This window comes from Diabrotica undecimpunctata, chromosome 8 (genome assembly GCF_040954645.1).
Source record: "Diabrotica undecimpunctata isolate CICGRU chromosome 8, icDiaUnde3, whole genome shotgun sequence".
Classification (NCBI taxonomy): Eukaryota; Metazoa; Arthropoda; class Insecta; order Coleoptera; family Chrysomelidae; genus Diabrotica; species Diabrotica undecimpunctata.
This window is the reverse complement of record NC_092810.1, coordinates 33,029,969-33,053,895: the sequence shown is the minus strand read 5'-3', so window position 1 is coordinate 33,053,895 and position 23,927 is coordinate 33,029,969. Positions and strand designations below refer to the sequence as shown.

Below are 23,927 nucleotides of genomic sequence, written 5' to 3'. Positions count from 1 at the left end.
GGTCTGCCGTCCTTTGTCCGTTAGACACGCTGTAAAGATTCCTGCTACTCTTTGATTTTTTTCTGAAGATTAAATGAGTCATATCTTTGCTCCGATATATTTGTTTGTTGCTTATTTTTAATTCCAGAACTCAACGTGTCTACGATGACGTTGCAACAATGAGAAGTCGCCGAAACGTCTACAAACCTTTTTGTAAAAAAAAAGAAAGCAAATTATACAAAAATCGTATATTTATTTAATACATTTGTATATTTTAAGAGAAACTTCAAGCCCATTTATTAACAGACACGTTTTAAGAAATCTCATTATTTTCTTTTAAGTATTCTCTTGTCAGCCTACAGAAAGCCAAATAGCATTATGGGATTATTACGCGTATTTTAACGCGAGATTTCCTCAGTATGATTCATATCCAAGGTCTCCGTAAAATGATAATTCTTATCATGTTACAAAATAAAATTAACCTACTTGTTTGTCGATTATAATAAACGGATTAAAATCCGTGACAGAATTAAATATTTCAAAAACAATATTGCATATACATGAGTATGAGCGTGAGTATCGTCACGGGGATCGAGTTCAAGCCTGTTTTTGATGCTAAGAATATCCATATCTCTATATTTAGTAAATTTGTAGTAGATAATAAATATATTCTTGTTGAATTTGCTTTCAATATTATCTAGATATGAATGTTAGAACAACATATTTTTTAAGAAAAAGAAGGCAAACATTTACCAGATATTTGTATAAAATAATATACTCTGTATTATACATTTTCTTTTTGTATTTTATTAGTATATTTTACTCCATTCTACACATTTGAAATATATTTCCTTTTTCTTTTGTTTACTTTATTTTGTAATATTCTTCTTAAAATTTTTCGGTGGTATTCTTTGTATAATGTATTTAGTTCACTAGGCGTCAAAAAACTGTTTAAAAAAATCGGTTGCCTGTAAAGTCGGTTTTACGGGCGAAGATTTTACGTGACAACGTCTTTTTCTCGGTAGAATATTTATTGATATGAATATTATTAAATTGCACAATAGTTGTTTGCAGTTGAAACGCGCTGTTTCTTCTCAATCGACTGAATTACGATTGATTGCAGAGTGATTTAAACTAATAATTTACTTAACACTATCAACATTTGTCAATAGTATGACATAACCTATAAACTCAGTTTCTCAACTTTTGTGTCAATCTAACAATTAATCAATCAATCATAGTTTACGATAATGAAATATTAGTGTACAATTATTTACCTTTATTGTTGTAGTTGTTGTAAATGACGAATCTAAGCACTCCACATTTTCACTACAGACACAGCTGACGATACTTTAACCACACGTGTGAACTTGTATTATGACGCTTTCTCGGTTTTCCAACGCCAAGAACGCTCGAGAAAGACAGAGACACAAGCACGCACCGATTCAACGCGCCTAATTCTCTAGTGCTGCGCGCGCAGCGGACCGATCATGTTTGAGTGGGAGAGAGACGCAAGGCATTCGCTGGTCCGGCGGGCCTCTCTCTCGTTCGGTGACTCATCGTAACAGACGTGAGCGGGCGTTACACTTTTTCATGAGTGACTCCGAGCCACAACCTAATTTAAGACGTTGTCACGTCAAAATGCCATAGCTATATCTCCGCAAGAAAAAGAAGTATAGGGGTCAGCCCGGAAAACCATGATATCGGCCAAAAAGCGAACCATAAGGAATTCATTGCTATTTTATTGTCGGAAGTTTTACGCCAATAAACAATCTATTGCTGCAGCCGTTTTCGAGAAACAATGATTACGCTTACTTTACAATACAGTAACTTTAGGGTAAAGCTAGCATAGCCATAGCTATATCTCGACTAGAAAAAGGGTTGGCGACTTCCTTCAAGCCATCCTGCAAGGAAAAATATTTGGAAAACGAAGTCCAGGAAGAAGAAGAACATCTTGGTTAAAGAACCTCAGAATCTGGTGCAATACAACATCTGTGCAGCTTTTCCGCGCTGCTGCAGATAAGATAAAGATTGCCATGATGATCGCCAACATTCGTAACGGATAGGCACAGCAAGAAGAAGAAGAATATTGGCGCCATATTTTATTGCTAATTAATTACTGCTGATTGGTATATTGACCAATCCCCAAAAGCTGTCCCATCATCCCCTAGCTCAAAAGGGGCTACCCATAAGGAGCAGTTTTTGGGGATTGGTTAATATACCAATCAACAGCAATTAATTAGTAATAAAATATACCGCCAAGATAAGATGGGCCCTGTACCCCAAAAGGAAACCTCCAAACCCGTTGTTACTGTAAAAAAACTTGGTCGATACATATATGTCACATTAGAGTTATAGCTGGCCCGAATATATTTCAATTCCCATCCCATAATTAAAAAAAAAAACTATGACATAACTTTCAATAACGAACTTTTTGGCCATTGCCAAATACTCCAACCACTATCTATTGATTAAAAATAAATATTTTCATATTATTTATTGGTATTTAATCACCAGTTTCCTTCGGTTGCCTAACGAGTCATTATCGAAATTGTCTTGCTATCTGAACAATCAATAACACAAGGTTACCCAGATATTTTTTGAATAATTTATTTTTACTATATAATTAGGCATGTTTAGATGTAATAAAAAGATTTTTCGAAGGAAGCGATGATATGGCATAATTTCGGACACTGTGGTCTACTATAGTCTAGTGTAGTCATAAATTTTGATTTTTTAAGTTCAAATTGTTTACTCCGGGTTATAGCACCTAGATCTAACGAGAGTAACATAGCAATTATCCGTAATTCGTCAGAAAATGATCAAAAAACTTGAATTTGTCCCTTTATTGATTAATAATCGAACACACGAGTGTGTGTCTTGTTTTCTTTAATTTGAAGGGGTAATCTGAAATATTCCTAAAATCAGGTTCCTTGACCAGTATTTATAGAGCAGGTTTTCAGTTCTTATCTTAAGCACAGACTAAATAACAATCAGAATGCCCCCTCTCAGTTGCTACCTTTCCAGAACGGAAAAATAGACTCGAATTGAGAAATTTGTGACGAGCTACAACAGAACGGTAATTTAAATTTTTAGAGATTAATAATTTAGTACATTTGAAATAATTTAATCTATTCTTCAACTAAAAGTACGAATAAAATAGTGCATATTATGTCTATAGTTGCCGTAAATAAATTAAACCGGGTTAATTTTTCTATGTACACAAGATAAAATGTCACTGAACAGCACTGTTTGTTGTGGGCATTCTGATTGTTTATTATTCTGTCTTAAGCTTCATTTTTCTGTCTATCAAGCCTTGTAATGTCTTCGCCGTTCTGAGAAATCTACTACTATGACATTCTCTGTCATACTATTAGATCACTTCACTTATAGACTGCTCACTGCACTTCTGTGTACACGATTACGCGCCCCCTCCCATATCAGTTAGTCCAACGTTAGATTCATAAGAAAATTTAAAAATACGCTTAGAATATGTAATATTTACAAAAAAAATGTGAAAGTTTACCACTGAGTTACATCCCCTTTAATTTTAATGACATCCATAATTCATCGAGGCATAGTTTTTACCAAGTTCTGACCAAATTCTAATGTAAACGAGTCCCGTATTTCTTGCAATTTTTCCTTCAATTCGTTGACGGACCTGGCAGGATGTTTTCTCAAAGCTTTTTCATTTCGCGCCACAAAGTTTCTATCGGGAACAAGTCGGGTCTGTTAGAAACCCATTCCAGATGTGGTATACCATGGTCTTCAATCCATTTTACTCTTTTTTTTGAGGTCTGACAACCTGCGCCGTCCTGTTGGAAGACACAATCTTCCGCTAATGTTAAACGGTGTTCCATAATCGGTAAAAGAGATTCTTCTAAAATATTAAAATATTTGTCCGTGTTTACAATCCCTTTGATAAAATGTAACTTTCCCACATCTTTGAATGACATGCTGCTCCAGATCATGACATATGTAGGAAATTTGACTTTTCTCTTCAGACAGTCGGGATGGAAAGCTTCATTTTTCCTGAGAATGACGCGACTCCAACTGTCTCCAACACACACTTCAAATCTGGACTTATCACTCCATTGTATTAAATCCCATTGCGACTGAGTCCAATCTTTATGCTCTTTTGACCATCTTAGTCTATTTTTCTTTTGCTGTAATGTTAAAAGTGGCTACTTTATAAGTCTTCTTCTTCAAGTGCCATCTCCGCGGCGGAGGTCGGCAATCATCATAGCTATTCGGACTTTTGAGACGGCTGCTCTGAAAAGTTCATTTGATGTACATCCGTACCAATCTCTCAGGTTGCGCAGCCATGACATTCTACGCCTCCCTATTCTTCTCTTTCCTTGGATCTTTCCCTGCATAATCAGTTGGAGCAAGGTGTATTTCTCTCCACGTGTAATATGTCCGAGATATTCTAATTTTCTTGTTTTTATTGAATTTAAAATTTCCATTTCTTTGTTCATCCTTCCCAGAACCTCTTTGTTTGTGACGTGTTCTGTCCATGATATTTTCAGAATTCTTCTGTACACCCACAGCTCAAATGATTCCAATTTTTTCATTGATGTCGCATTCAAGGTCCAAGATTCCATTCCATAAAATAAAGTCGAAAAAACATAGCACCTCGCCAACCTAACTCTTAGTTCCAGTTTTAAATCCCTGGTACATAGAACTCTTCTCATTTTGTTGAAATTTTCTCTAGCCTTTTCTATTCTTATTTTTATCTCCTGATTGTAATCATTTGTGGAGTTAATCATTGTTCCCAGGTATGCATATTTGTCCACTTGTTCGACGTTGGTTTCGTTTATTAGAAGATTCTCGTTATTTCTTTGAGTTTTCGATATTCTCATAAATTTCGTCTTCTTGACATTCATTGTTAGACCATACTCTTTTCCATACTCTGCTATTCTGGTCACCAGTCTCTGAAGATCTTCAATGTTTTCGGCTAAGATCACAGTGTCGTCCGCATATCTAATGTTGTTAATGGGGACTCCATTTACCTTTATTCCAGCTGTTTCACCCTCAAGAGCTTTTTTCAGGACCTCTTCGGAGTAGGCATTGAAAAGAATTGGCGACAATACGCATCCCTGTCTTACTCCACATCTAATTTCAATTTCTTCTGACAGCTGTTCGTTAACACGTACTTTTGCTCGCTGTTTATAGTATAAATTTGATATGATCCTGAGGTCGTTGTAGTCAATCTTCTTTGGTTTCAGGACATTCATGAAATGTTTATGTCGTACTTTATCGAATGCTTTATTATAGTCAATAAAACATGCGTATATATCTTGATTGACGTCCAGGCATCTTTGTATTAGTATATTAAGTGAAAAAAAAAGCTTCACGTGTTCCTAGGCCTTTGCGAAAACCAAATTGTGTATTATTAGTGTTATGGTACTTTATAAGTACCAAATCCAAATTTGTGGCCCCCTCGGTGACATGTTGATCTAGAAACGTGTCTTCCAATAACGTCACTCCATAAAACGCTTGACTTCATATAATTTGCTCGTCGATTTTTCACTATAATGCGTCTTAATGCCCTTCGATCTGCTTCGGTTCTAATAATAAAAATCTAATAATGATTGAACAAATGTTCTCATCGATAACTTTACCTAGACCCATTGTACAATCCACAAACGGCAAATAGCTTTACAATACTACAAAATACATTTGACATTAACTGACAATATTATTGTTTTGATGTCATTTTTCCATATCTACCTCTGGATTTAACGTAATTATGAAAAAATCATCGTATGTTGACGTAAGTGAATGCATAGCCAGGTTTTAGTGATTTTTTTATTGTTGAAAATAAATAAATAAAAAACCATAAGAGTAAAGCTTTTAATAAATACAAAGAGAAATCAAACGATTTCTACCTGGCGAAACCGAATTCAAATTTTGTACCACTGTGCCTTCTAAAACTTGCAAAGCCAACAGCTTGATAAATTACTCGGCAAGGGAATCTAAAATTGCATTCCACATGCCGTTCATCATGGTCAAAATTCGTAGTGAATTCAGTGTCTGGTACTCCAAACGGAGTAAAGTAATGAAACATAATGACGGTATTAGTTTTTTGTTTCGATACAGAGCAGCGACAAGCCGCTTATACGTATTTCGACCTCTTTAGGTCTCCTCAGAGCGGTATCTGTCGCTACCCTGTATCGAAACAAAAATCTAATACCGTCGTTATCTTTTAATAAATATTAATAAAAATGGCATATTAATTAATATGGGAACTTACAAAAACATGCAGAGTATAATTTGTTTGTGGTAATCGACTTAAACTGCAAATTCCATAGATGGGCCAACTGATATGGGAAGGGGTTCTTACTGTGTGCAGTGTACAGGTAAAGTAATCTAGGGGCTTATCAAAATAGGATCTTGGAAGCCCTGATAAAAAGACTTCAGGGAGGAGGTTGAAAACTCTGTGTACTCAAATTCAAAGATGTTCGCGGTTCAACCCAGAAACTTTTCATGGGTATTCATTTGTTGCTTTAGAAATGTGCTAACTCTGTGTGCAATAAAGTGAAAGGTGTGGAAGAAATTAATTTTTTTCTGCAGTTTACCTGCAACTTAGGTACTAAAAATTATTTCTACCAAAGAATATTCTTGAGCATATTAATTTCCTTAATATAGGTACACCACTTTAAAAAGTTAAAATAAAATTATATAGGTATCTCTATATCAATTTATCGTTTACCGTTTTTTCGTTTGCTCAATTCTTAAACTCGTATAGAAAAAAACCTGTTCTTTTTATATCAATAAAGAACCTTTTCTTTAGGGAGATATTTTATGTTATTTTACATTGCTTTCAACTACAAAAAGACCGGTACGAGTTTTATATTGCGTACAACAGGTTTTGTAAAGTGTGTCTCATCTCACTAATCTAATTTTCAGACTTAACGCAACAACAAAGAATCATAATTTAAAGACAGAAATCGAGCTGTTTCAGGATTTGTCTCCAAAGTCGTCAGTTCTCGAAAAAATTAATTTATTCTATAATTTTACCCCTTACTGTTACGATTCTTAACGGAATGTTTGCAAATATGTTGCAATTAAAGTAAATTTCTATAATATCTATTATATTTAAAAATCGGAAATATATTTATATATTATAGTATAAAAGAGGGATTCAGATCACGCCACATTTTTCCAAATTTCGAATCCCAATAAGTGGAATTATCGGAAATTAAACAATTCACCATCTGGCTTATTTTAAAATGCAAAGAACCTGTTGCTACCGCTAAGAGAAAAACAAAACGATCGCTAACGCGTAAATTATATTCTATATCATAAATAATTTAGAACATCACTCAAGATTATGGATTATTTCGTGGAAAATCTGTTTTTAGTCTACGATAATTTTCTTTTCGTCAACACCTTAATGATTGGAAAACATCGCGGCGACATATAAAAACAGAGAAAGGCGAAAAAATGTTTACCCTGTGAGCGGTAGGAGGTGACACTTAATTTTATTGCCATTAGCAGATGCTATAAATAGGTGTTATCGAAACGAATTGATTAATTCATAAATATTATGGAACTATAGAAGAAATTGTTGTGCCATTAGTAATTTCCCAATTTTCATAATTTGATTTTCTTTAATAATCATGATAAATATATTCCGAAAAACAACAAATTAATATATGACTTAAAGTGTAGAACAACTATATCTGTGAATTACTTCTTTTTGATGTGCCTTTTCTATTATTAGACCAGTCTGGTTAAAAAAAAAGGTGGAAAAATGTTTCGCAGATATCTGAAGCTTTTAAGACAGGTAGGGGATACTAGATGATGAATAGATGAAAAGATACTCCTAGTTTTACCTTGCGTTTTTTTTAAGCAATAATTTATGGTCACAATTTGATTTTTTTCTATAAATTTTTTCCCCTATATTTTAAATAAACAATATTTATGTCATTTTTTTATGTCAAGAATATCTTTATTCTCCCGTTTTTTTTTAATTAAAATTGATAAATAATTTACAGAGATATTTGCAAAAAAGCAGTTTTTTGCACTAATTTATAAATTTTATTAATTTATTTATTAACAAAATAAAATGGTATTAATACATTTAAACATCAAGGAATTACCATCTTTTAGATTTGTGCGAAATTTCCCCCCGATCAGTCAAATACTTTATAAGTTATTTAATTTGTTTATCCCTGAGGCTAATTATTTAAACTATTGAGCTTGCTCTATGCATGATGCTAGGCACATTCAGCAAATTTCATAGGATTCTTTAAGACTTAGACTATCTGAGAAGTTAAATGCATATTGAGTTTTCATCGAAATTATTTACAAAATAAACGTTTGAAAAAGGCGTATGTTTTTTGCTTATAAACAATTGTAATAACTTCTATATTTTTCAAGCTAAAGACTTGTACGTACAACCATTGGATAACCGGTAAAAAAGCTCACATTAAAAAATAAAAAACCTTCTATGACCAATAGAAACGAAGTTAGTGACTGTTTTTAAAAAAAATCATATCTCCATTGTTTATAAACATTAAGAAGTAAAATTTGCACAAATTTTGAATGAAAATCTAAACTTTATATTGAAACTTATCTAATATATAAAATTTATCTAATTTTTCGAAACGACGGTACTTTCGAAAGATCGACATAGGAAAGTGGAGAGGATATCTGTTTCAGCTCCGTTTTTTTTTCGGCATCGGAACTTCAAATTGCAACACGTAGGAAAAATTTACATTATCTTGGCTTCCTTTGCAGCTGCAAGACTCTTTTTTTTAATTCTGGGATAGCTCGTCGAAATATGAATAACCACATAGTTTTCACTGGCCGGAAAATATGGGAAAACTCGGAAAAATTGAGTCCATTTGAAATTCACCCTAAATACTTATTTTTTTTTTAATTTGCTCGAATAGTCTGTCGCAGTATTAATAATGATGACATAATTTTCACCCCCCATAAACCTCGGAAAATCCCGGAAAATCAACATATGTTTTTTCATTTTATATCAATGATGTAATAATACTTATATATTTTATAAATTAAATTTCAGGTAATTTTTTACACATGATATTATTATATTCCTTATATTAATTATAATTGTTTGTATTTTTATAATTAACAATATTGATTTTTATTCTATTTTTCTTACAAATATGATACACAATATTAATCTAATCTGCCTTACTGCTTTGATAAAATAAGTCGATTTTTTCATCACTTGCCTTATTAAATTTTGCAATGTTTATTGAACTTTACTTTTTATTTTCTTTACATACATTGGTTTAAAAGTTAAAATTTGGTTTATTTATTCGACTTCACTGTCAGGTCTGAACCTTTTTGTTGCAGGTTGTTTGTCTTCACTTATTAAGTCAGTATTTCCATACATTAACAATTAAATAACAATTTTGTCAAAGTGAAGACTTTGTAATAACAAATACCTTTTTCAAATTACCTCCTCGACGGTTATATACATGGACATCTCCACAACATACCAAAGAAAAAATAGTGAGAAATTAAATAGACTACATTATGATAGCAAGGAGGTATCATAATGCTGTTAAATTTACTAAGACGTACCCAGGAGCTGATATAGGCTCAGATCATAACCCGGTAGTTACTGTGATAGAGGCGAGACCAAAAAAGATTAGAAGACCACACAGAAAGGCACTAGATTTAAATAAACTTAGAAACAAAAATATACGACAAGAAACAGGAGAAGAAATAAGTGAAAACCTCCGTTCAGTGCAGCAACAAATTAATGATACAAACAACGTTAACCAAAAATTAAAGTACATAAATACAGCTATACAAACAGCAGGAAAGAAACATCTTACAAAAACAACAACAAATAATAAGGGATGGATGACACAAGATATACTAGACTTTATGGAACAAAGAAGAAAGATGAAGAATTACCCAGACAAATACAAAGAAATAAATAAACACATAAAAAAGAGAATAAAAGAAGCCAAAGAGGAGTGGATTAAAGAACAATGTGAAGAAATGGAAACCTATGAGAAAAAGTACGATGCGTTCAATATGCACAAAAAGTTAAAAGAGATAACAGGAAGCATAAAGAAATGCCAAATAGGTAAACTTAAAGACAAAGATGGAAATCGTATTGTAGATCTAGAGAATAAAATAAAAAGATGGACAGAATACCTGAATGAATTATTTGAAGACGATAGAAACAACTTAACTCAGATAATCAATGCAACTGGGCCAGACATATTGAAAGAAGAAGTAAATACGCAATAAGAAACGCTAAAAATGGAAAAGCAAATGGACCTGATGAAATTCCTACAGAACTGTTGAAGCTTTTGAATGATAAATCCGTAACCATAATATTAAATTTTGCAGCGAGGAGCTAAAACAGTTTCCCCTCCACTTTCCTATGTCGATCTTTAGAAAGTAACTTCGTTTCGAAAGGTTTTAAGTTTCGAAAAATTGGATGAATTTTATAGCTATAAAATTCAATATAAAAGTTTAGATTTTCATTCAAAATTTGTCAATTTTACTGTTTATAAACAATGGAGATATAATTAACAAAAAAATTGTCGCTAACTTCGTTCCTATTATTCGTAAAAGGTTTATTTGTGAGTGAGTGTGAGTTTTTTTACCAACTATGGAATGGTTGTACGTACAAGTCTGTAGCTTGAAAAATATAGAAGTTATTACAATTGTTTATAAGTAAAAAACATACCCCTTTTTCAAACGTTTATTTTGTAAATAATTTCAATTTAAACTCAATATTCATTTAACTTCTGAGATAGTATTAGTCTTAAAAAATCCTATGAAATTTGTTAAATGTGTCTAGCATCATTCATAGGGCAAGTTCAATGGTTTAAATAATTAGTCCCAGGGATAATCAAATTGAATAACTTTTAAACTATTTGACCTATCGGGGGGAAACTTCGCACAAATTTAAAGGACCGTAGTTCCTCAATGTTGAAATGTATTAATAACATTTTATTTTGTTAATAAATAAATTAATTAAATTTATAAATTAGTACAAAAAAACTGCTTTTTTGCAAATATCTCCGTAAGTTATTTATCAATTTTAATTGAAAAAACGGGAAAATAAAGATATTCTTGATATAAAAACATGGTTTAAATATTGTTTATTTAAATTATAAGGGAAAAAACTTATAGATAAAAAACCAAATTCTGACCATAAATTATTGTTTTAAAAAAACGGAAGGTAAACATAGGAGTATCTTTTTATCTATTTGTCATCTAGTAACCCCCAACTATGTCTTAAAAGCTTCAGATATCTGCGAAACATTTTGCCGTGAAATCGATGATTTTTGTATAACCAGACTGGGCTATATAGTCTATTTAGTTTCTACGGTTGACGAATGTAGTGCTCGTAATGATGGGTTGTCATTCGACGTTTTTTAGGAGGACAAAATTGGCACATAACACGTTTTTACACAGTAGGGCATATTCGTTCCTGCTGCGGCTCCAGATTTAAAATATTTTCAATAAGCAACTTTACCGAGCGATTATAAGTTGGCCAATTTACACAGTTGTTCAGACAAAATGGCCATAAATTTTTGTTCTGATGATGGTGGTTTTCTGCTGTCGTTGTTGGTTATGATTATAAATAATTATCCAAGAGTTTATGCATGATATATTTAACATGCCACATAATAGGTAAATAGGCCATCTTTTTGTTTTTCTAGAGGTGTTCATGTTTCCGCACATTTGGTCAAATGTGTCTACTCCATACTTGGTTGCATTATAAAATTTTATGATGTGTGACTTTCTTGTTGGATCGCATTATACTGGACCATTGTGGATTGTCGACAGAAGAAGCACACACTTATTTACTTTTGTCTTATAGGATATCATTGTTTTTTCACCTTCGAAGCAAATAGGGAATTGCCAATTTCACGATTTTTGAGATTTATCATCTTTCTCTAGATAGAAGGTATTTCTCTTTTATTTTTCCATAGAGTACTAATCATAATTAAATTGTAAGGATGTTTTAAGAGCCTTTTGCTAACGGTATTGACGAAAACCAATTCTCCATGGTGTTGTTAGGATGTTACGGTTACGTACACACGTAGTTCCCTTTTAACGTTTAGTACCCTTTCCTAAATACAATTCTGCATCGAACATATATTTGATACGTACTTCACACAGCATTACTATTTTCAGTCCATGTTTGGCTGGCTTGTTTGGGATATACATTCGGAAAGGTCAACTTCCTCTAAAATCCAGTCGGTAGCTGCTCGTCGGTTGTTTGGTATGATCCAGGCTTATAAGTCGTTTTGCAGTTCTGTATAAGATCATCTCATATTTCACGAATGGCTGCTAATAGGTCATTTTCCTTTCTGCCTGCTCTAGATATTTTATTATATTCCCCCATCGATTCTGTGATTTGACTCCCTGCTGTTTCTTTCTGTGAAAAAATCTATTTTTAAAACACCTGTAGCGGATTTGGAGTACACATAACACAAATTCACAACCATTCTCAAGTAGAGGAAAACCTAAGAAAATTATGAGTACAAAATTTGAACACTTGAATGTTCTAAATAAAATGAAATACGGCGATGAATAGGAACAAGACGATCAATATTACTCTCAACAGTTTTTATCAGTGTCCTAGAATACTGCTCGTGTTTCATATATTACTTAGAAATATATGAATACGATTGTTGCTAATGAATACCTATTGGGTGAATATTTCATACGCGATAGTCTATTTTTATAGTCACATTTGTTTACCAGATTTATCATCGTGTGACCAAAATGATACAATTTTTCAACGACACAAATTTTTTAAAGCAACTTGCACACAAATGAACCATTTATTAAACCTTTTTTTTTTGTTTCAGAGGAAGATTTCCACGGATCTTACTCTAAGATAGTATTAAAATACTTTCTTGCCGAGGGTATTGTCTCTAATCATTCTACTTTAGTTGCTAGTCAAGATGTAAATCCTTCCAATATTGTAAGTATTCGATATTCTTTTTGTTCATAGTAATAATTTATGTTTACATGTTGGTCTTTCTATAAGAGAAGCAAAAAAATGCGCCAGTACGCTTTATTTACTATCAGCTTGGCGTGACGTCACAATTAACAAAAAGCAGTGTTGCCAGATCGCTTATTAATTTTTGTTGTGTAACTAAATATATGACTGAATGTTAAAAAAGCTGTTCAAGGATTTAAGTGAATATGGGGTTCACATACTGAATTTACAAGAAACAAAGCAAAAAAGGAATCTCACAATAATTGAGGCAGACGTTGATATCTATTTTTACAGCGGGGGAGAACATAAAAGGCTCTTAGAAGTAAGCACAAAAATACACGCAAAGGCATCTGATTAGCACCAAATGGAAAGTAGTCAAACCAAATGACGTAATAGTCATAAATGATATTACAGAGCCACTGTGACCGATAATTTTAAATGGGACTTTCTGGTGCTGCAAATGATATCTCGTTTGAAAGTTATTGAAAATACTTCTTCTACCATACTAATTGTGTTTGGGTTTAACCTGATTTTGACGAATAAATGAAATAAATACTAAAATTGTAATTTCGCATTTAATTAATAAAGATTTAAGAACCAGTTCTTATATTACTTAAGTGTTCAGAATGTGCTCCATCTACTTCCTGACAGTAATGCATCCTATTGCTAAAGTCTTGTCATACTCGTTCAAATGTGTACATTTTTCAACAATTCATTGTTTCAAAATGTCAATACTGTCGGGGGCTGTAGTGTAAACCTTAGATTTCAAGTATCCCCACAGAAAAAAATCTAATGGTGTAAGATCCGGTGACCTAGCTGGTCATTCTATCGAACCTAGTCGTCTCATCCATCTTTTTCTGGAAATTGAGTACGTTTTTCACGAAAGACGTCAGGATTTGTGTCACTCCACTAATTGTTTGTGTTAACAATATCCATCGAGGGAAAAAGTACTTTCGTTACTAAAACAAATCGTTTTATGTAATCTGGGTCTTGGTTAATTTTTTGGAAATATTTTCACAGAATTCTAGTCTTCGGTCGGGGTCGTCATCTGAAAGTTGGTGCCCTATCACCAAGAGAGATGGAAGGGTCTGGAATACCACGGCCACTTATCCATTCCCACGGTGCCTTACAGAGGTATTTCGACCAACTAATTCGAAGTTTCCTTTGCGTAGATTCGATCGTTGGTGGATTATTTAAAGGTGATAATGGTCCTGCCGAGAGTATAGGTTCGTAGAACTTGAGGAGAGCCCTGACAAAGGGGCTCCCAGGGTATAGAACACAATTTATGGAACCCGGAGCGAGACTAGCCTGTGACATGAAAATGTGCCATATTTATACATTTTCTTGTGTTTTGTTATGGGTATTTTCATGTCAATTGGCCAATAGTAATGTTTCGAGGCGGGACGATGCGCATTAGCCCACGACTAAGGGCACGTGATGACATCCCCCCTCCTTTGGAGACTCTGTGGCTGGAAAGAAATTTATTAGTAAACATATTTAAAAACAAGAATACAATTATCACATTTGCTCAAGAAAAGGTTTATAAAAACAGTCGCTAAGCGTTTCAGTTCAGGAAAGTCATAAAATAATTGTATTTGTTTATACACAAGGAATAAATGGTTTGTTAATGCTTATACACACGAGACAACACAACACACCAGCTGCCCGTGGTCATTTTCTTCTTCTGCAGGTATCCTCTTGCTCCTCTAGGCCATTGTGACGTGGCGTTCGTACCACATGCCTCAGTAGTTTCTGGAACTGGTGACTTCGGGGACCTCTCATTCGTCGAAACATCCGGCACTGGACAGTATCAGGAACTACAGAACAGCTCGACGATAAAGTTAGCTGCTGGTGTGGAGCCTTTGAGGTAGCTCTATGGGAGCATGGGTCGCAGGCTCGATTTGTATGTTGGGCGCCATATTACCAAGAGGGAAGAAAGGGCCGGGAATACTATGGCCACTTATCCATTTCCATGGTGCCTTACAGAGGGATTTCGACCAACCGATTCGAAGTTTCCTCCGCGTAGATTTCATCTTTGCCGGATTATCATTAACTTTTACAACGGTAATGAAACAAAAACATATTTTTAAAGGTGAAAAGAGTGCAACCAAGAGTTTAGGTTTGTAGAACAGGAGCAGAGCTTCGACAAAGGGCCTCACATGGTATAGAAGACAATTTATGGGACCCGGAGCGAGACCAGCCTGTTTTATTAAAGGATTGCAAAGATTAAAAAGACGTTCCGCTGCATGAAAACTGTTTCTTCAGTCACCAATTATTAAGACAGCTGCTACGTTATCGGCTACAGTACGTACCATTCTGCCAATGTAAACATTTAAACGTCTCGTTAAACAATAATTAAACTAAATATTCAAGATATGTGTACTTTTGCAAAAACTTATCATAGTAAAAACAACTGGACAATTAAAAAATGTCAGCTTTTTTGACAAATAACCAGAGGCGAACATTAGAATCTTTATTAATTAAACGCGAAATTATAATTTTAGTATTTATTTAATTTATTCATCAAAATCAGCTTAAATTCAAGCAAAATTAGTTGGTATGTTGAATACCTTTCAAACAAGATGTCACTTGCCGTAAGATCTTATTTAAAATTATCGGTCACAGTGGGTCTGTAATGTCATCTATCACTATTACGTCACCTTTTATGACTAGTTGAGAAGCCTACGTCTATTTATTATTTCCCTCCAAATTTCACTATTATAACAATAACCGTTCAAAAGATACGAGGGGGAAGGGGACTTTTGACTAACACTGTATAATTAGCCTGACTATCTGCGCAGTGGGACTCTACTTACTTTCTATTTTTTTCAGACACTATGGCTCCAACGCTAACATTAAAAGCATTGCTTCAAAAAATCAATTTATTCTATCAAAAATATTAAAACGTTTATTTTCTTTTACAGATCAAAGAATTACCTGCTGTGATTGATAGTGATCTAGAGCCAGAGAGGGTACTACAATCCCCTGGTATTAGTGATAAAATGAAGATAGCATTCAGATATCAAAATTTACCTATCAGAGACAGTGCAAGACACCACGTCAAACATATCGGACATATTTACGACTTATCAAAAAATATGTCATTTAGCGATATAGAAAATTCAGATATATGTTATTGGACTGGCCAAAGAATTGAAAATGGTAAGATATTAATTTTATACGCGTACTAAATATTTTTTGATTTTCATTTCTGTCACTCTCTGTGACAGTATTTCTGTTAACACAGTCGAGCGTTTTAATCAAATCCATAAAGCTAAGATACGAGCCCCTTCCCATATCAGTTGGCCCACCTATGGAATTTGCAGTTGAAGTCGATTACCATAAACAAATTATGCTCTGCTTGTTTTTATAAGTTTCCATATTAATTAGTGGGGCATTTTTATGAATATTTATTAAAAACATTATTTTTATGGTTATATATATATATATATATATATATATATATATATATATATATATATATATTTATATATAGGGAGTCTACTGCCTTCCCTCGCTCAACCGTTTCCATCTCTCTCTGTTGTTCCATTCTCCATCGTTTAGTCCTCTCTTACTCATGGCGTCGTCTACTTCGTTCCTCCAGGATTTTCGGGGTCGTCCTCTTTTCCTCCTTCCTATGAGGCTCCATTCGGTTCTCTTTATCCATCTGCTGTCGCTAGTTCTTCTTACATGTCCATACCACTTTTGTCTTTTTTGTTCTATATGTTAGTATGTCTGTTTCTATTGATGTTCTTTGCTTTATTTCGTCATTACTTCTCCTATCCATTCCTGTTACTCTGCAGCATCTTCGCAGGCATTCCATCTCTGTTGCTACTATCTTACTGCTGTTTTTCTTGTTTATGATCAAATTTTCAGCCCCATATGTCATAATACTTCGCACTAATGTTTTATATATCTGCGTTTTTGTCTTCATATTTAGGTGTCTATCCCACCATACTGAGTTAAGTTGTCGGATTGCTGTTCTTGTTTGTCCTAATCTTTGTGTAATTTCTTCCTCTGTTGTTGCCTTTTTCGTGATTATAAACCCCAGGTATTTGAATTTATCCTTTCCTTTGATTGCTACGTTGTCATCAATCTGTAGATCTTCTATGTCTTCTTCACTTGTAGATAGGGACTCTGTTTTCGCGAGGTTAATATCTAGGCCAGCCTTGGTATATTCTTCTTGTAGTTTCTTCATCATGTAGCTGAGGTCGTCTTGGTGTTGTGCAATCACTACTTGATCATCTGCAAAACTTAACGTATATAGGTATTCGTTCCGTACCGGTACTCCCCATGCCTTCGCATTTCTATGGAAAAGAAAATGCGAAGGCATGGTTTTTTATCATGCCTTTTTTTAATTTGGGTAAGACAATTGTATGGTATTAGTAGGATTTCTACTAATACCATACCTCTGCTGTTGATTCAAATAAGTAGATAATCAACAAATAATGTCGTCTTTTAAAAAAGAGGGAGGAAATACGAGGTAATCTATATTCAAAGATGAATACCATCTCCTTACTTCTTATAAAACGACTCCATTCTTTATAATTTGCATCCTTAATTGTATTTTCATACCTAGGTTCAAGAACCTACTCGAATCCGGCGTACAACGCTCTCTTAAAGTCAATAAGAAACAAAATCAAAGACGGAAAGTTCTTCTTGAAGGACTCCCCGGAGAAGAGGACCGTTCTCAGGATCGGCGTGCATTCGCTGGGATCCCCCATGTGGTTACCGCACAGGAAGTCGCTGCATTCGATAGACAGTACGAGGGATCTGGACAAGTTCATATTTTGCCTGCGGGCGCTAGTGAGATCGGCGTATGCCGTAGCTGTCGTTACGATTCCTACACATCTATATCACGAGGTAAGTCCATATAAAATGCGGGTGGTGGATTTTATATTCAGAGTGGATCGCTGATAACAGTCCGCCCTTATATATTTGGCAATATTCATTCTGTTTGTTTATAATTAGACATGGGCAAATATGCAAAAAAAGTGAAAAATATGCCATTGATATATTCTAATTTATCCAAAAATATACATTAAATGTGCATTTTTTAGAAAGTATGCGTACTGTCAATAGAAACATATGTTATTTAATGATGGTATTTTAATTAATGTTTATTTTAATAATTATTAGAAAATAATATAAATAAATTATTTTTTTTTATATTTTTGAATCCAGAAGTTATATTGTCATAATTTTTGAAAACGAAAATTAAATATCGGTCGAATAAAGTTGACATAGATCGATAGATAAGCAAATTAATATTAGAAATTAAGGACTGTATGTCTATGTAAAACTTATTGATTCATGTTTCCTGTCACTATGGTCTGTAAATATTGACTTCGACTTAGCATCCTCCTATTTCTCTTCCGGTCACTGTACTATTGTATAAAATTGGACCTTGTAAAATGGACACGTTAGAAAACAACATCCAACCAAATTTATTTACTTGTAAAATTCGTTATGTTATTTGAATATTTACTTATTTTTTCTAAAGTTTAAAGACCTACCGATATTAATCAGGATCAAACAAAACAACAAAATTGCTCGTGTTTGTTTTGTGACTTATTGACAGAATTTGTTTTTTTACGATGGACATTTTAAATAAACAGATAAGGTGGCGATTTGAAATTTTCCGTTAGAAGTGAGTGTGGTACTCTATTCATACGCGAATACGTTGAACGATTCTCAGCCTACTGTAGAAGCAAACGCAGCTTGAAAGTCAAAGTATCATCATCATTTTTTTATCACCAAGAATTTTTTTCCAGTCGTCCCTATCCATCGCCTTCCTTCGCCAAGCACGTATTTCCATATTTCTCATGTCTTCATCGATATTATCTAGGAATCTTGTTCTGGGTCTTCCTCTTCTTCTTTGACCAATAGGTCTATCAAGGAGCGTTTTTTTTTTCTAGCTGGATCGGTTTGCTCCATCCGCATTACATGGCCTACCCACCTCAGACGTCCTATCTTAATGTGTTTTACGATATCTGGTTCCTGGTATATTCTATAGAGTTCGAAGTTGTATCGTCTTCTCCAGACACCATTTTCATAGATTCGCTCCATAGATTCGCCTTAGTATTTTTCTTTCGAAACATCCTAACATGTTTTCATTGCTTTTTGTTAAAGTCCAGGTTTCTGAACCATATGTTAGGACTGAGATTAAGCCCAAAATAGCATCTATTAGCCGTGCAAATTCTGCGGTTTATCTCTGTAAGTCAAAGTATTGTTACAGTTTTAACAACTTTAACTGAATGACATTATATACAACGCCTTTAGACCTTTCAAAAACCATTTTTTATGTAGACCTGCAAACGAGACCTTCAGAGCTTCTATCACCTTTTCATTGGAAGACAACTTGCCAAATTTTCTGAAGCAGTACAATTTTACAGCAGCTTTTTGAACGTGAAATTTCTTAGACCTTGGAGAACCTTTGTCTCGTCATTCCGTCGATTGCTGCTTTGTTTCTGGGACGTTAAAATGAAAAGTTTCATATACTTACAGTATACTTTCCATTCGAATATACCAATCGTCGAAGCGTTGATGCCAGTCCGAATTAGGTATCTCAGAAATGAGATTTTTGTATGCTTCGACCGCCTCATCTGGCCTCTTAAATAGTTTACCGCTTGTTGAAGTTATACTTCTATAAGCGCGCTCCACGTTGGAAATTTGTATGGGAGTGAATCTGTGAAATCATTATATATGTAAGATAATAAGTAAGAGAGAGAGAGACAGAAGATATATTTTCTCTCTCTTCCTCTCTCGAATATAAAAATGTTCCTTTTGTATATATAATTTAATATTATATATATTATATAAAGATATATATACAAATAATATTATACATATAATAAAATATTTATTAATATTATTATTTATGTGATATGTTTTGTATTATTTATTAAATGTTCATAATTATATTAGTCTTTTGTATTTCAAAATACTAATCTCAATAAATTACTGTATAATCCAGAACTGTCAATTTTGAAATACATTTGTGTCATGTCCTCGGTAGTGTAGTAGTCAGTATCCCCGCCTGTCACGCGGGAGACCTAGGTTCGATTCCCAGTCGGGTAGGACTTTTTTTATTAATATTATTACATTATTGTCATTTTTAAATACTTATGGATATTGCATTTTAATTTGTATTGTATTATTATATATGGAATTATGTTGCACTGTATTATTGTAGTGTATTTTTTTATGTATATTATTGTTATTTTTGATTATATATATATACAGGGTGAGTCATGAGGAACTTTACATACTTCTATCATATGTAGAGTCCCTCAGGGAGCATATCATGTGGCCACTAAAAAATGTCAACTCCTCTTCTTTATTAATTAACAGGGTGATTTGTGTAATTGACCATTTATTTCATTTTACTGTAGTGTTTATACGGCTCATTTGATTTTTTTAATTTTTGCATGGTACAGTACACTACTATCAAGCATTCGACTGGTATTAGCTAAACTAAAAAATTCCAGGACTGGCTTTGGAAAAATTAATTTAGGGATTCGTATTAAATATTACACCCTGTATATATTTTTTTTAAAATGCCATAAGTGATTTTCAAACTACATAAATAGCCAATGAAAACGACATATGCGACAATGTTGTCGCACTTTTATTAAATTTTTAGTGAACGATAAAATCTTACCAAAAATAGAACAACCATAATGAAGTATCAAATTATAAGGTAATTAATTTAAACAAATGTTATAAATTTCAAACATTTAATTGAAATGATAAACTGAGTCACTGCACAACAAAAAACAGTAACTACTAACAATAACGAAGAACAATTTAAAAAAAAACTAAAAATATGTACATAGTTATGATAAACCCATAAATTAGAACTGGAAAAGATACAATAATGGTAACAAAATAAAAATAATTCAAAATAGATTTTCGAAATGGAACCCTGCAGCCTGTACACATTTTTGTTGCCGAATTGTTAATTGACGTATTGAATTACAGATACTCTGGGGATCGTTTCTAATAGTATTACAACAATGTATAATTCTATCAATTAATTGTTGTCGGTTAATAATATTCACTGCGTAAACTAGTTGTTTCAATTGTCCCCAAATATGGTAATCAACGGGATTGATATCAGGGGATCTTGAAGGCCACGAAATAGGACCTGCACGTCCTATCCACCTGTTGCCATAAACATTATTGAGATGTTGTCTCACCGCCAGTAAAAAGTGTGGGGGTGCCCCATCATTCTGAAAATACATCCCTCGGATAGCAACGTTCGCTTTGGCAAGCAAATTCGGCAAAATACTTTGTAGAAAGTTCAAATAGACCTGCCCTCTTAAAGGACCATCAAAAAAGTGAGGACCTACTAATTGGTTATTTATGACACCAATCCACACGTTAACCGAAAACCTTAACTGAGAACGACGTTCTCGAATAGCATGGGGATTTTCTTCTGTCCACACATGTGAATTTCGTGAATTATTTATCCCGTCTCTGGTAAATTGGGCTTCATCTGTAAATAGTGTCCTGTATAGCGTTGGTCGATTATTGTTAATCCATCTACAAAATTCCAACCTATCGATCTCATCTCCAGCATGTAGTCGCTGAACCATTTGAATGTGATATGGATATAGATTATTTTTTTGTAAGACTCTACTTACTTTTGATTGAGTAACATTGAGTTCTCGACTTACTTGTCTAGTGCTTATTGTAGGGTTCATAGTAACGGCGTCCATAATGTCATCTTCCTGCACTTCATCTACATGTCGCTCTGTTGTTCCACTAGGAAAAGTGCCATTTTCTCGCAAATAATTAAAAACTGACCCAAATGTTGGATGACTGGGAGTTCGACGATTAGGAAATCTCCTGCGATATTCTCTACTAGCAGCCCTACTATTCCCATTACAGAATCCATAAACAAATATTATGTCTGCATATTCTGTGGTCGAAAACTGATGTGGCATTTTGAACGAAAGTAACAAAAGCTCTACCAAAACTAACACAATGTACTTAACGTAGATATGACAGAAGAAATATGTATTCTTGTACACATAAATAACAATTGATAATGACAATAATGACAATGGGTATAAAATATCAAGAAACATCAAACGGTCAACGCCAACCTTCATTTTAAACTTTTTTAGATTTATTTTTATTTAGTACAGTTGATGCAATGTATTATTATTTGACATAAAATTTTAATCATTTACAATCAACAAAAACTAACACATACAAGAGGTTTGACTTTTTAATCAATTTAATTTATTATTTATCGAAAATAATGCCCCAATACGATCTATGAGTAAAAATTTAAAATTGAAAAACAATTGATTCTATCGTAGAGATAATACAAAGTGTCAGTAAAGATGTTAATTTTCTACGTATTAGATTATGTTGTAGGAACTCATTTTAATTAAAATGTTTGAAATTTATAACATTTGTTTAAATTAATACCTTATAATTTGATACTTCATTATGGTTGTTCTATTTTTGGTAAGATTTGATCGTTCACTAAAAATTTAATAAAAGTGCGACAACATTGTCGCATATGTCATTTTCATTGGCTATTTATGTAGTTTGAAAATCACTTATTGCATTTTAAAAAAAATTTATACAGTGTGTAATATTTAAAACGAATCCCTAAATTAATTTTTCCAAAGCCAGTCCTGGAATTTTTTAGTTTAGCTAATACCAGTCGAATGCTTGATAGTAGTGTACTGTATCATGCAAAAATTAAAAAAATCAAATGAGCCGTATAAACACTACAGTAAAATGAAATAAATGGTCAATTACACAAATCACCCTGTTAATTGATAAAGAAGAGGAGTTGACATTTTTTAGTGGCCACATGATATGCTCCCTGAGGGACTCTACATATGGTAGAAGTATGTAAAGTTCCTCATGACTCACCCTGTATATTATTGAATATTGCAGTTTAATTTGTATTATATTAATAACAAAATAAACAATGAATTTTACTGCATAGTATGTGTAAAAAAATTTTGCATTCAACTCCTTTCATACATATATGAAAATAAAAATATACATCTTCATCAAAATATTAATTCAATCCTTCATTGTTAGTAAGTTGTTATTAATTCTGTTTCTCTTTCTGCTATGTCTTACCTATAGAATTACATATGTAATGATTGTGCAGATTGACTCCCAAATAAATTTGTAACGGCGAATGCGTATATAGAAGTGTAACTTCCACCGGCAGTCCCACTGCCCACAAGACTGCCACACCCGTTTTTTTTTACTGTCGGGAACGCAAAGAAATCACACGATGCCCAGCCAGGATACAGGAGCGGTTCCCAACCTTTTTTAGCTTGTAACACACCGACTTAAAAACTCGTTCAGCCACGGCACACTTCTCTATAATGAGTATAATCATAATTTCTTATGTGAGTTTTTTACTATGTTATTTTCTTTAAAAATATAATTTAAAACAATTTATTGAGTTAATGTTGTGCTCATTATGGAAGCTAATTAGGAAAATTAAGAAAACAAAATTTTAATGCACTTACAAATATACAATATACAATACTTCATGCGAGACTCTTTCGAAGGCTTTGCTTACGTCCAGACTGTTCCTATATGCTGCTTGTCATTGAATCCAGCTGTTATATACTCTGTTAGTCTGAGTACTTGTAGTTTGCTGGAGTATGCTGCTCGGAATCCAAACTAAGCTTCTGCTTTACGTAGGTACCAAATGTATATATTGTTTCACTGTTTTTGTATCTAAAAATCGATTTTAACACAAAACCACAACAATAACAACAGTTACTTCAACTTCTAGAACCAATGATACAGCCTTTATTTCAAAGTTTCCATCTTTCTCAAACCGAGAATAAATCGAATGCGATGCTTATATCCTTGCAAGCTTCTAGTCAACATTCTAATCTGATAAAATCATGTCATGAACTTCGTTCATATTTACGTGAGAGGTAACCATCTTCAGTGGAAAGTTTACCACTTTTGAAGCTTACAA

At 33.4% G+C, this 23,927-nt stretch overlaps 1 protein-coding gene across 1 annotated transcript in view; it reads left to right on the top strand.

Moving 5' to 3' along the window:
* Positions 1-23,927, top strand: part of LOC140447407 (elongator complex protein 4-like) — a 62,020-nt gene that overhangs the window by 19,286 nt on the left and 18,807 nt on the right. Inside the window, exons 3-5 of the mRNA XM_072540042.1 lie at positions 12,813-12,928; positions 15,871-16,108; positions 17,526-17,809. Coding sequence (XP_072396143.1) covers positions 12,813-12,928; positions 15,871-16,108; positions 17,526-17,809 — 638 coding nt within the window. The remainder of the gene's footprint in view (positions 1-12,812; positions 12,929-15,870; positions 16,109-17,525; positions 17,810-23,927) is intronic.